Source organism: Apteryx rowi, unplaced genomic scaffold (genome assembly GCF_003343035.1).
Source record: "Apteryx rowi isolate R43461 unplaced genomic scaffold, aptRow1 scaffold_651, whole genome shotgun sequence".
Taxonomy (NCBI): Eukaryota; Metazoa; Chordata; class Aves; order Apterygiformes; family Apterygidae; genus Apteryx; species Apteryx rowi.
Genome location: NW_020450929.1, coordinates 242,289 through 254,933, shown reverse-complemented (window position 1 = coordinate 254,933; position 12,645 = coordinate 242,289). Strand labels below are relative to the sequence as shown.

The window sequence follows — 12,645 nt, the reverse complement described above, 5'->3', positions numbered from 1 at the left end:
GCCGTGCATTGCCGGCGATGCCAGGGGATCCCCTAGGTGCGTGCCGGGGCCATGCATTGCCGGCGATGCCACTGGGATTCCTGCTCCATGCATCCTGGGGCCGTGCATTGCCGGCGATGCCAGGGGATCCCCTAGGTGCATCCCGGGGCCGTGCATTGCCGGCGATGCCACTGGGATTCCTGCTCCATGCATCCTGGGGCCATGCATTGCCGGCGATGCCAGGGGATCCCCTAGGTGCATCCCAGGGCCGTGCATTGCCGGCGATGCCACTGGGATTCCTGCTCCATGCATCCCGGGGCTGTGCATTGCCGGCAATGCCAGGGGATCCCCTAGGTGCAGCCCGGGCCGCGAGCAGGGCAGGGTGCTGGGAAGCCCGGGGCCAGGCTCTCCCAAGGGAGCGAGCGGCTCCTCGGCTTCCCGCAGCAGCGCTCGCCTGGGGAAGTCCGCGCTCGGGGCAAACCGGCCCGCCGTGTCGTGTCCTCAGGGATGTCCGCAGCCCCGTCCAGGCCCCGTGGGCACCGTTCCTTGCAGCGCCAGCACCCAGCCCGCCGGCACGGCCCGTGCTGCCGGCACCCTGGCGGATCCGGTCATCCGAGGGGTCCCCCAGGGCCCGGCGCTGCTCAGCCCCAGCACGGCTGGGGCCGCTGCCCGGGGGGCCGGCGTGGGGCCGGCGTGGGGCTACGTGGCGCGGCAGCCCGGGCACAGGGTGGCCGCTAGAAACCGGAGCGGGCCGGGCACGGCGGATGATGTGGCGGGTCGTGACGCAGGAGAGCAGAAGTGGGAGCCCCGCCCCCCCCGCCGTGTGTTCAGCACTTCCCCAGCGCCACCGCGAGGTGCATGACACCGCATCGGCGTTGACGTCCCCACGGCGCTGACGTCCCCACGGCGCTGACGTCCCCGCGGCGGGGACGCCGGGCTGGCTCCCCGGGGCGCAGAAGGGGAGGCCTGCAGCGGGCGAGGGCTGAGCAAGGACGGGTGCAACGAGGGTTTGGCCGGCCACCCCCAGGCTCCCCGCCGGCTGGTGACATGGTCCCAGGTGGGGCTGTTCCTGGGGAGCCACCTGCCCCCTGCTCCCAGCCGGAGCCGCTTGGGCTGGGGGGGCACAGACAGATCGGGGGATGGATGGGCAGAGAGGGAGGTAGATGGGCCGATGGATGGATGGGTGGATGGATGGATGGATGAATGGATGGATGGATGGATGGACAGGAGGATGGATGGGCAGATGGATGGGTGGGCGAATGGATGGATGGATGGACAGGAAGATGGATGGGTGGATGGATGGATGGACAGATGGATGGATGGGTGGACGGATGGATGGACAGGCAGGCAGCCGGACCCCCCCCTTACCCCCGCTGGCTCCCCCGCCCAGGCACAACGACCTGCCCTGGCAGCTCCTCAAAAGGTTCAACAACCGGCTGGGCCGGCCGGAGGCCAACCTGACGCTGCTCAACGACACCCACACCAACATCCCCAAGCTGCGCAGCGGGCACGTGGGAGGGCAGGTGGGACGGCCAGCTGGGGACACCGCACTGCGGTGGGGAGAGCAGGGGGACACGGAGCAGGGCACCAGGATGGGCAGGGGGACACGGAGCCGGGCACTGGGGCGGGCAGGGGGACATGGAGCCAAGCTCCGGAGCGGGCAGGGGGATGCAGAGCCGGGCTCCAGGGCAGGGAGGGGGACACAGAGCTGGGCACTGGGGCAGGCAGGGGGACACAGAGCCGGGCACCAGGATGGGCAGGGGGACATGGAGCCAGGCTCCAAGGTGGGCAGGGGGATGTGGAGCCAGGCTCCAGGACAGGGAGGGGGACACGGAGCTGGGCATCAGGGTGGGCAGGGGGACACGGAGCCAGGCTCCGGGGCGGGCAGGGGGGTGCCGTGCCAGGAAGGCGATGCTGAGCCGGGCACCAGGGTGGGAAGAGCCACGCCGGGTCCCCTCCAGCTGCCCGCCCCGGGCGAGGGCTCCCCGGAGAGGCACTGGGGTGCGAGCGGGGCCAGCGCTGCCGACGGCCCCGTGCCGGGCAGGCTCCGGGGGTGGCGGTGGGCTGCGCCGGGCGTCCGTCGCTGACGGGGTGCCGTGCCGGGCAGTTCTGGTCCGTGTACGTGCCCTGCGAGACGCAGAACAAGGACGCGGTGAAGCGCACGCTGGAGCAGATAGACGTGGTGCAGCGCATGTGCGAGCTCTACCCCGACACCTTCGCCTGCGTCGTCGACAGCGCCGGTGAGCGGCCGCGGGCACGGCCACCGCGGGCACGGCCACCGCGGGCACGGCCACCGCGGGGCTGCAGGGACGCAACGCGCCCCGGCCCCGGCTGAGCGCCCGCCGCGCTCTCGCAGGCATCGAGCAGGCTTTCCGCGAGCGGAAGGTGGCCAGCCTCATGGGGGTGGAGGGCGGCCACTCCATCGACAGCAGCCTGGGCGTCCTGCGCACCTTCTACCGCCTGGGCGTCCGCTACATGACCCTCACGCACAGCTGCAGCACCCCCTGGTAGCGGGGGACGTGGCCGGGATGGGGACGCGGCCGGGATGGGGATGCAGCTGGGATGGGGACGAGGCTGGGACAGGGACACGGCTGGCATGGGGACACAGTTGGGATGGGGACACGGCTGGCATGGGGACATGGCTGGCACGGGGAATGTGGCCAGGATGGGGGACACGGCCAGGATGGGGATGTGGCTGGGACAGGGACATGGCTGGGATGGGGACACAGTCGGGATGGGGACAAGGCTGGGATGGGGATGCAGTTGGGATGGGGACGAGGCTGGGACAGGGACACGGCTGGCACAGGCAATGTGGCCAGAATGGGGGACACGGCCAGGGTGGGGATGCGGCTGGGACAGGGATGTGGCTGGGATGGGGACAAGGCCGGGATGGGGACATGGTCAGGATGGGGGATGTGGCCAGGATGGGGGACGCAGCCAGGACGGGGATGCGGCTGGGACAGGGATGCAGCTGGGATGGGGAGGAGGCTGGGACAGGGACACGGCTGGCATGGGGACACAGTCGGGATGGGGACAAGGCTGGGATGGGGACATGGCTGGCATGGGGAATGTGGCTAGGATGGGGGACATGGCCAGGATGGGGATGAGGCTGGGACGGGGACATGGCTGGGAGGGGGACACTGCTGGGATGGGGATGCAGCTGGGATGGGGATGAGGCTGGGACAGGGACATGGCTGGCATGGGGACACAGTCGGGATGGGGACACGGCTGGCACGGGGAATGTGGCCAGGATGGGGGACACGGCCAGGATGGGGATGCGGCTGGGAGAGGGACATGGCTGGGATGGGGACACTGCCGAGATGGGGATGCAGCTGGGATGGGGACAAGGCTGGGACAGGGACACAGCTGGCATGGGGACAAGGCTGGGATGGGGACATGGCTGGGACAGGGGATGTGGCCAGGACGGGGATGCAGCTGGGACAGGGATGTGGCTGGGATGGGGATGAGGCTGGGATGGGGATGCAGCCAGGATGGGGACATGGCTGGGATGGGGAGGCAGCTGGGATGGGGATGTGGCCAGGATGGGGGACACGGCCGGGATCAGGACATGGCTGGGATAGGGGGACACGGCCAGGATGAGGATGTGGCCAGGATGGGAGATGCGGCCAGGACGGGGACGTGCAGCGGCAGGGGCTCAAGGGCTCTGACGCCCTGACGCTGCCCCGCTCCGCAGGGCGGATAACTGGCTCGTGGACACCGGCAGCGAGCCGCCCTTGCACAACGGCCTCTCGCCCTTCGGGCAGGTGAGCGGGGGCAGCGACGGGGACGGGGACGGGGTCGGGCTGCAGCGGCTGGAGCAGCAGCCAAGCCCTGGCACGTGCCACCCGCTCACTGGAGCCAGCCCCGCGCCGGGTTTTCAAGCAGAGGAGCCGGTGCCCTGGGTGCGGGGTGTCCCGCGGCTCTGCCCCGCGCAACCCCTCGCCCACCCCGTCCCCGCGTCCATCCCGCAGACGGTGCTGCAGGAGATGAACCGCCTGGGCATGATCGTGGACCTGGCCCACGTCTCCGTGAAGACCATGAAGGACGTGCTGACCCTCTCCAAAGCCCCCGTCATCTTCAGCCACTCGTCCGCCTACAGCGTCTGCCCGCACCGGCGCAACGTGCCCGACGACGTGCTGCGGATGGTGGTGAGCGGCGGGGCCGGGCGGCGGGCGGCGGGGCCGGCGCGGGGGGCCCCGGGGCTCAGCGCCGCCTCTCCCCCCCCCCCCGCCAGGCCTCCACCGGCAGCCTGGTGATGGTGAACTTCTACAACGATTACGTGACGTGCCGGGAGACGGCCACGCTGGCCGACGTGGCGGGTGAGCGGGGCGCCGCGGGCGCGCGGGATCCCGTGCCGGCTGCTCCCCCGTCTCCCTGCGGCGCCGGCTCACCGCGGCCCCTCTGCGCCCGCAGACCACATGGACCACGTGAAGAAGGTGGCCGGCGTCGGGGCCGTCGGCTTCGGCGGCGACTACGACGGGGTCCCCAGGTAAAGCAGGCACCGGGGGGGGGGGGTGCGCGGAGCCTGCGCCGATGCAAGTGGATGCACGGTCCCGGTCCCCGCTGCCCCAGCGTGGTGGGATGGGACGGGGGTGAGAGCGGCCGCGGGGTTTTCCGGGACGCGCGGGAGAATGATCCCCGGCGCGGTGCGGCTCCGAGCTCCGGCTCCGGCTGGCGCAGGCTGCCCACCGGCCTGGAGGACGTGTCCACCTACCCCGCGCTGGTGGCGGAGCTGCTGGCGAGGGGCTGGACCGAGGCGGAGGTGAAGGCGGCCCTGGCGGAGAACCTGCTCAGCGTGTTCAGGAAGGTGGAGGAGGTGAGCAGGGCACGGGCATGCGCGGGGCTTGGGGACACGTGGGGTGGCATGGGGACACATGGGGCACGAGGATGCATGGGGCTTGGGGACACACTGGGCACAGGGATGCATGGGGTGTGGGGACACACGGGATGGCATGGGGACACATGGAGTGGCATGGGGACACATGGAGCACGGGGATGCATGGGGCATGGGGACACACAGGGTGGCATGGGGACACATGGGCACAGGATGCATGGGGACACATGGGGTGGCGTGGGGACACATGGGGCACGGGGATTCGTGGGGCTTGGGGACACGTGGCACAGGGATGCACAGGGTGTGGGGACACACGGGGTGCTGTGGGGACACATGGGGCGGGGGATGCACGGCGCATGGGGACACGGAGGGGACGGGGACGCAAGGGGCAGCACAGCAATGCGACGCAGGGATGGGGATGCGGGGACACGCAGGACAGCAGGGTGGCAGGCAGGGCACCGGGACGAGCAGGGGCACGGGGCCGCGGGGGGCTGGGGCCGCCAGGCGCGGCGTGGGGCAGCGCGTTGTGCCGCCCGCAGACGAAGGCAGCCCTGCGGGGCTCGGCCGCCCACGAGGAGCCCATCGCCTTCGAGGAGCTGCAGGGCGCCTGCCGGACCAGCTACGGCTACGCCAACGGCGCCGGCCCTGCCCGCCGCCTGCCGCTGCCGCTGCCGCAGGCGCTGCTGCTGCTGCTGCTGGGCGCCCTGCTCTAGCGCCCCGGGAGCCGCGGTGCCGGCCGCCCCGGGAGCCGCTCCGGGAAGCCCTTCCCTGGGCTCGGCTCCGAGCTGCGACCGCACCGGGAGTGATGCATCGCCGCAACAGGCGGCCGGGCTGGCTGTGGGGCTGCCTCCGCAGGATGCTTACATTAATCATTAGCTAATTAATTGGCTACTCAATTGTCTCGTTAGCAATTTCCTCTCACATTTGGGAACAGCCTGTCTTCGGAGCGGAGGCGGCTTCGGGCACGGGGAGAACAGGCTCGCGAAGGAGAGCCGTCTTCCTGCAGCGCTCGCAACGTGGCCGCGGCACGGGGCCCCGGCTGGCGGCCGGCAGCAGGGAGGCGACAAGCCACCATCTCCCTCCGCGGCAGGACGGGAGCACCAGGCCCTCCCGTGGGGGCACAGCACGTCCCCCCTCCGGCGACACTGCCATCGCGGGTGCCGACGGCAGGACCGGCTCCCCGGCCAGAAAACGCCCCACGGCACGGTTGCAAGCCGGGAGCCTCCGCTCGGCGAGATAAACACCTGGGAGGGGTATCAGCCCCCCGCCTGCCTCCCCGAGGGCAGGGGAAAGGTGCAGAGAGGGGCGCAGCGAGCTGGGCACCCCAAAAGCGAGGCTGGGGGAGGCAGCTAGACACCAGCCAGCCGCCCCGGCGGCGAGGGGCCGCCCCAGCTCCTGCCCACGGCAGCTCCTGCCCACGGCAGCTCCTGCCCGCAGCCCGACCACGCAAGGGGAAGCGGGAGCGGGGCCCCGCTGCGCACCGCAGCCCAGGACATCGTCAGGGCCCCCTTCCCCTCAGCCACCCCCGGACATGGTCCCAGCGCCGGGGAGCCGCGGCTCCGGTGGGGAAGGCGAGCTGGCTGCGTTGCTGCCGCAGGGCGAGGGGAAGCGGGGAGGGCTGCGCCAGCAGGACCGGCCTCTTCCTCCTCCCCGCCTTGGCGCCCGCCCTGGAAGCGGCCTCGCTGCCCTGCCCCGGCCCAGCCTGGCGCAGCCCCAGCTCCTCGGCTGGGCCTCGCCTCGCCGCTGCAGCACCGCAGCCGGCAGGACCGCGGCCCCTCTCCCAGAGACCTCCCTGAGCCCCAAACGCACCAAGACCGACATTCAGGGATTGTTTATTTAAAATAGCAGAGGGCGATCAACAGGGGTTTGGAAAAGAAGAAAAAGGCAAACGAAACAAGCTTTAAAAAAAAACTCAACCCAGGAAACATCACACAGACCATTTTCAGAGGCAGGGTCTCCCTGGGGCCGCAGGGCACATCCCGGGCCCCGGCTCCACGGACGGCACGGGGCTGGGCTGCTGCTGGATCCCCGCAGCCTCCTGGCAGCTGCTCCCAGCGCAGCGGGGAGCCGGAGCCAGGCGGGCCAACGCTCCAGGGGGGGACGGCACCAGCTGCGGTCCCCGGCCCAGGACCGCCTGCTGCAGCAGGCACAGGGGAAGAACACTCTTGAGGCCACTGAACTCATAAGAAATAAGCAGAAGAACGAGGAGCGTCTCTGTTAAAGGTGCTGCAGCGAGTCCTGTCCGCACGGCGCACGCAGGGTGGCGTACGCAGCTGGACTGGGGCACCCGCTGGCACCGGAGGCTGGACTGGGCCGCTCTCCCTTCCCCCACACACTTGTTTTTCCCTGCTGATAGCAGCGAAGGGCCCTACTCTGCGCGCAGCCCAAAGCAGCAGCTGTGCACGACTCCAAATTCCCTTGAAAAACGATTATTTGAACAGAAAACTCTGATGAATCATACCCACTCTGCCGCAGCAGGACTGGCCGCACAGCCTGAGCTGCACACAGCACAGCTCGGCGCTGTCGGCACGCGCGGCGCCATGCCGCAGCACAGCAATATCAGCCGAAAAGGTGGGGGACAGCGGAGAGGAAACGGCAGCAGCGGGACCCCAGGGGCAAGCCAGAGCCAGGTGACAGCGCAGGCACACACACTGCCACGGCGGTTTGGCATTCACCGTCACACCCATCCGGCTGGGGGTTATTTGGGAACGAGGCTGGGGAAGGCTGTTGTCCCCATGGCTGCCAGCCCAGGGGTGGGAGCTGCTGTGATCCAGTCCCAGTTGCTGGATGTCAGGCCTGGAGCAGGCCATGTGGGAGGTCACAGCCCGGAAAACTCGCTTCCACAGCTCAGCAGTTGCAGATGATGAACGTGTGGATTTGTACTCGAGCACACGCAAACACGTGCTTGTGCAGGGCAGGGCAAACATCTTAAAGGTCACTTTGTGGCAGAGATCCAGGGAGATTTGCCGGCCAAGACAAAGAGCTAGCGATTGGCAAGGTGAAGTTTGCAAACGGGGCATTAACCAACGGCTATAAACCGCGTAATGATGGCTGGGGAAGGTCACCGTTAGGGAAGAGACGCCATGGCACAACCACACCTTCCTGCAAGGCACTAACCTTCCCAGAAGCACCGTAGGCAGGAAGACAGCCCAGGTCAGAGTCCCCTTCCCAGCCAACTGCAACGCAAAGAGAACCCCAGAGGTCTCTCCCTGCTCCGTGTAAAGTCAGCTGCTGCGAGCCCCTAGCAAAGGGCTGCCCACAGCTCAGAGGCCCAGTCTAGAACAGGTAAAAAGAAGTGTGCTACACAGGGAGGAGAGTCAGGCACCAGCACCCGAGGAGACTCTGCAACCAGCCTCCAGAAAGACTCGTTTAGTGTTAGATCTGGAGCAGCATGTTGCTCTCATCCAGAGCCCTGGAATGCTGTGAGAAATCGGCAGCACTCCTCAAACAAAAAACACCCTGAAATTAGAACCAGCAAAGTATTTTCCAAGGCCAGAGCAAGGCTGCGTTTGCTCAGCAAACCCCCGCCAGGATCTCTGCCTGCTCTGGGAGAAGTCACCAGCATCACACCGTAAAAGAAGAGTCTAACCAGAGCCAGGCAGGGCTGGGAACGTGCTGATGAAGGAGGGGTTGGTCGGCTCTGCCTGGCTAGTAGGTCAGAGCAAGGATGTAGCAGAGGCCGTGGGGAAGGAGTCCCAGGGCCCCCTCCGCCCCCACACACAACTAGTGTGGGGCAGCAGTCCGCAGGGATGACGGGAGACCTTAATTCCGTAAGGCAGCCAACCTGGAAGGGAGAGTACAAGAAGAAAGGGACATGAGAGCAGCAGGAAACAGCCGTGAGTCAGAAAGACCCTTCGGCCAGCGAGCGCAGAGAAGATATTTGCCCAGAATCCGTCCTCCCGTGGCAGAGATGCAAGAGATCCTGCCCTGGAGCGCACAGCCCCGACTGCCTGTGCTTGTCGGAGCAATCTCTCATCAACACAGCTGAGGTGCTGCAGAGCAAGTGTTCTCGGCTTCTCTTTTGGGTGCCTCACGACCACAGCCAACCCGGCCCCTCTCCCAGGGCCATTCCCACCTCCAAGGCCAGGGCTCCTGCAGCACACGGATGCTCGCTGCTGTCCCCAGATGGACCCCAATGGTGTCTGCGTGGGGAGCGGCGGAGAGGGACTGGGAAGAGGAAGCTCATGAGCTTCTCCTGGGGCAGTTCCAGAGAGACAGCCTGTTCCTGGAGCTGTTTGAAGGTCAGTGCCAAGCATTCCCAGAGCAGCAGCAGCTGCGCGAGGGTGAGCACAGAGCAGGGGGAGACCGTTCTGTGCCGAATTGACGAGCGCCCGCCACACAGTGCCAGAAGCCGCCTCCGCCTCCAGGCCCTGGTGGCCACAGCCCCAAATGGCCACCCTGCCTTCCTGCACCCTACCCAAGCACCATGGAGGCTGCCTGGTGAGCGCTGCAGGGTTCTGGCTTGCCTGAGCGTGCCAGAGTCCAGAGGGAGCTCAGCACCTGCTCATCCTCCTGCGATGCGCAAACCCATTCCCTTTTTGTCGGTGCAGGATCCCTGGGAAGAACTGAAGCTGCCTTGACACACAGCAAAGGATCTGGGAGAGAACAAACCTTCGTGAGAGCTGGTCTTCTTGGGTGCGGACTGAGCTCTCCCCCACAGCCGAAGCACCCTCGGGGAGCTGGTTGAGTTGGTCCATGATCTCCAGGCCATTCTCCTCTGCGATCTGGACGATGAGGCTGTCCACCTGCTCCTGCGGGGTGGTCAGCGTGGTAGCGGAGCTCATGGAGTCCTCCATGACCTGCAATGGAGACAGCCTGTCACGCCATGCCACCAGCAAAACCGCCTGGCCCAGCCCACGTCCAGCTTCTTCACCCAAAGAACAAGTTGCAGGCCCCTCATGAGCCATCAGCCCCCTTAACCCAAACGGTCTCCGTAGGTTCAAGCCTGACGGCAGGACTACAGTGAAAGACACAGCGCAAGGTCTAGTTCTGCCAGACACAGTCTGGGTAACCTCTAGCTATGACGCAGGGACAGTGACCCTGCCTCTTCCCTCCTTTCTGCCTAAGTTGTCTCAAAAGCCTTCCTCATGAGGCAGCAGAGTCTAGTCCTGCCCAACGTCTCCCGTACACAGAGCAGAACCGCATGAACAACACAAGTGTTTTCCTGTACCTTGCCGTACTTTAGAGCCCCCAAGGGGAACACAGTGCTGCTCTGCAAGCCCGAGTCACAGCCGAGACCTAGCTCTCTCCTCGGAGGCAGCATGACACTGCGGTTCACAGATCCCGCATGAGCAAAGCCCTCCTCCCAAACCCGGCAGCTTCCAGCCCTCACGGACCTCTCTGAGGCCACCAGCACTTACCGATGTATGAACATCCAAATTCTGAACCTGCTGCTCAAATTTGTCCATCACTGCGGACACCTTCTGCAGATCCATGGAGCTCAGAGCCTTGTCCAAGGCCTTGGTCACCTGAGCCATGTTTTTCGTCACCTGCAAGAAAAGATTGTTTTATGGATGCTCCTCAAAAGCAAGAAGTCATCGCCACTGAAAGTAAAACCCAGGCCCAGTGAGAGAGAAGTCAGCATTACTGATGCTCCCTCCAGTGCTACAAGACAGGACAAGCTCTGCCTGCTCACGAGCAGGCGCTGCCGTCAGCTCTCCAGTCAGTCCCATGGGAAGCTCAGCCTGGCTGCAGGTTTGCCGAACAGCCCACAGTTACTCTAGACACCCACCTGGGTGTTTCAGAGGCTCTGAACTAAGTACAGGGCTTCATCAGACTCTTGTCCAGGGACAGAGAAGTCCGAGATGGTTAGAGGTAGGCAAGAAGAATGGAGAAAACAACGTTTGCTCTCTGCAGTGCACAGATCAGCCTCAGAGCCCCATGCCCAAGCAACGGAGGCTCTTACCCCCTTCATCGTCACAGCCGTCTGGACCTTGGAGGCCACCGCATCCACTCGGGAAGCCATGCGAAGCCAGTTGAGCCCCTCATTCTTCTTGCGGATCGCATTCTCTGCGTAGACACGAGCACACTCCACATTCTTCTGCTGAAGAGCCTGGAAGAGCAAAGAGCCACTGTTTGCACAAAGAATCCACTTCACATTTATAAACAAGCATTTCTGCCTGACAGAAGAAAACAGGTCTGCGTGACCCGTATACTGAACACACCCTTGGAAAAGGATCGAATTCCTTTCAGTGACGCCAGTGATGCACGACATCCATCCCTGACAGAGTCAGCATACAAGGCAGGACTTAAAACATTTTGAAGTCAATCTGGCACGCATCAAGGACTGGAGAGGGAAGGCTGCCCATTCCCTCCAGGGCCTAACGGTACACACCCAGCAGGCAGAAGACGAGGCAGGATTTCCAGCTGCTCGCACAGCGACGAGGGCTGGCAGCACTGGCACGGCAGCGCGAGAGGCGAAAGGGCCTCACTTGGAGGACCAGGCCCAGCGGAACGCGCCAGCGGCTCTGCGCACAAGGCATCCTCTCACCCACCTTTTTGACTTTGGCTTGCTCAGCCTTGGAGTCTTTCTCGGCTTTCTTGGCAAGCTTCTCCAACTGCTTTGCTGTGAACTGGAGCAAAAGCGATGAGTTAGTGTGAGGACACAAAAGGGTCACCAGCAGCACAGATCCACAAGGTCCCAGGCTGCCCAGAGGCCTGGGGTCAGCAGAGCATGCAGCAGCCGCTTCGGCGGGCTGGCACCTGTGCGCAGGCTCGCTGCTACGCTGACACGGCCCCGGCTGATTTGGAGGGGTGGGGTGGGGGCAGCAAGTTCTAAGGGAAGTGCTGGCTCCCTCCACCCGAGCAGTGTCACTGCCCTGACCCTCCGGCTGTGCAGGCTAGCGAAAGAGCTCGACATCTTGACCCCAAGGCCTGGATACTCCCAGAACACATGATAAACGAAGAGGTTCATGTTTTCCCACTTCCCAGAAAGCGATTAGCCAGGGAGCGCCCGACGGCAGAGAGCAGTGTGAGGCAGGAACTCGCTGAGCACCCGGGAACGCCCTTCCCAACCCAGCCTGCCTGGTCTGACCCAGCGCGATGGGAACCGCAGGATAAATCTAGCTAAACGGCTCCCTCTTCCCGCAGCCACTGGCATCGGCGAGGCTCCCACGACAGGGAAGAGAGCGAGCTGCAGCATCCCGGTGCTTTCTTGAAGGCAGATCTCTGCAAGTCAGGATTTCCTTCTCTTCCTAGGAAAAGTGGCTTTTTTTTTTTTTTTTTAAACACCCTGCACGTTCTTCCTCTCTGTCAGCAAAGATCGGGGGAAAGAGTGATCTCCAGGCTCCTATTAACGTTAATGCAGTTACTGGCAGAAGGCTGATCCAGCCCCAGGGAGCTCACAGCGCTTTGCTGCTAACACCTCATCCAAGCACGGCCTATCCCGACGCCCTCGGAGCACAGAGGCAAGGCCCAGCCGTAACGGCAGCACTGCCGGAGGCCGCCGTGACTCGGGCGAGGGCCGCCTGCCCCTCTCCCCCGAGGGGCGAGGCCGGGGGTCTCCTCCTGCCCCCCACAAGGGGCTGGGCCGTGTCCCTTTAGTGGGAAAACTACCCGCAAGGGCAGCAGAGCCCTTGTCCGCGGCAGGCGCTGCTACGGGGCTGCTGCGAGAGAAACCCCGGTGTCCCGGGAGTGGCGGGCGGCCCTCTGCAGGGGGCGAAGAGCTGCCGGAGGGATCGCCGAGCCGGCCGCGCTCACCTTCAGCTGGAAGAGCGTGTCTGCAAGGGAAGGAGAGCACAGCCTCAGGGCCGGCACCGGGACCGGGACAGGCCCCGGCCCGGCCGGCCGGCCCGCCCGCCGCCCCCGCTAGGCCCCGCCGCAGAGCGGGAGGG

The 12,645-nt window shown here is 65.6% G+C and overlaps 2 protein-coding genes across 2 annotated transcripts in view; one reads left to right on the top strand and one right to left on the bottom strand.

Moving 5' to 3' along the window:
- Positions 1-1,310: 1,310 nt before the first annotated feature.
- Positions 1,311-5,526, top strand: DPEP1 (dipeptidase 1). The gene is made up of 9 exons (XM_026084845.1): positions 1,311-1,502; positions 2,087-2,219; positions 2,336-2,486; positions 3,674-3,743; positions 3,951-4,127; positions 4,214-4,298; positions 4,393-4,468; positions 4,660-4,795; positions 5,353-5,526. Exons 1-9 carry the CDS (start codon positions 1,311-1,313, stop codon positions 5,524-5,526), a joined length of 1,194 nt encoding a protein of 397 aa, XP_025940630.1.
- A 1,297-nt stretch (positions 5,527-6,823) lies between these two features.
- Positions 6,824-12,645, bottom strand: part of CHMP1A (charged multivesicular body protein 1A) — a 7,067-nt gene continuing 1,245 nt past the window's right edge. The window contains exons 2-7 of the mRNA XM_026084844.1: positions 12,512-12,619; positions 11,308-11,385; positions 10,719-10,865; positions 10,174-10,302; positions 9,425-9,612; positions 6,824-8,597 (exon numbers count right to left, since the gene is read on the bottom strand). Of these exons, the coding sequence (XP_025940629.1) occupies positions 8,576-8,597; positions 9,425-9,612; positions 10,174-10,302; positions 10,719-10,865; positions 11,308-11,385; positions 12,512-12,619 (672 nt within the window). The 3' untranslated portion in view covers positions 6,824-8,575. The remainder of the gene's footprint in view (positions 8,598-9,424; positions 9,613-10,173; positions 10,303-10,718; positions 10,866-11,307; positions 11,386-12,511; positions 12,620-12,645) is intronic.

What these genes read in the sequence shown, in the direction of transcription:
- DPEP1 (XM_026084845.1), top strand. Translation starts at nt 1,311, where the DNA reads ATGGATGGACAGGCAGGCAGCCGGACCCCCCCCTTACCCCCGCTGGCT. An exon ending in GCGGGCACGTGGGAGGGCAG is followed by an intron (nt 1,503 to 2,086) that starts GTGGGACGGCCA and finishes CGTGCCGGGCAG; the next exon opens with TTCTGGTCCGTGTACGTGCC. An exon ending in CTGCGTCGTCGACAGCGCCG is followed by an intron (nt 2,220 to 2,335) that starts GTGAGCGGCCGC and finishes GCGCTCTCGCAG; the next exon opens with GCATCGAGCAGGCTTTCCGC.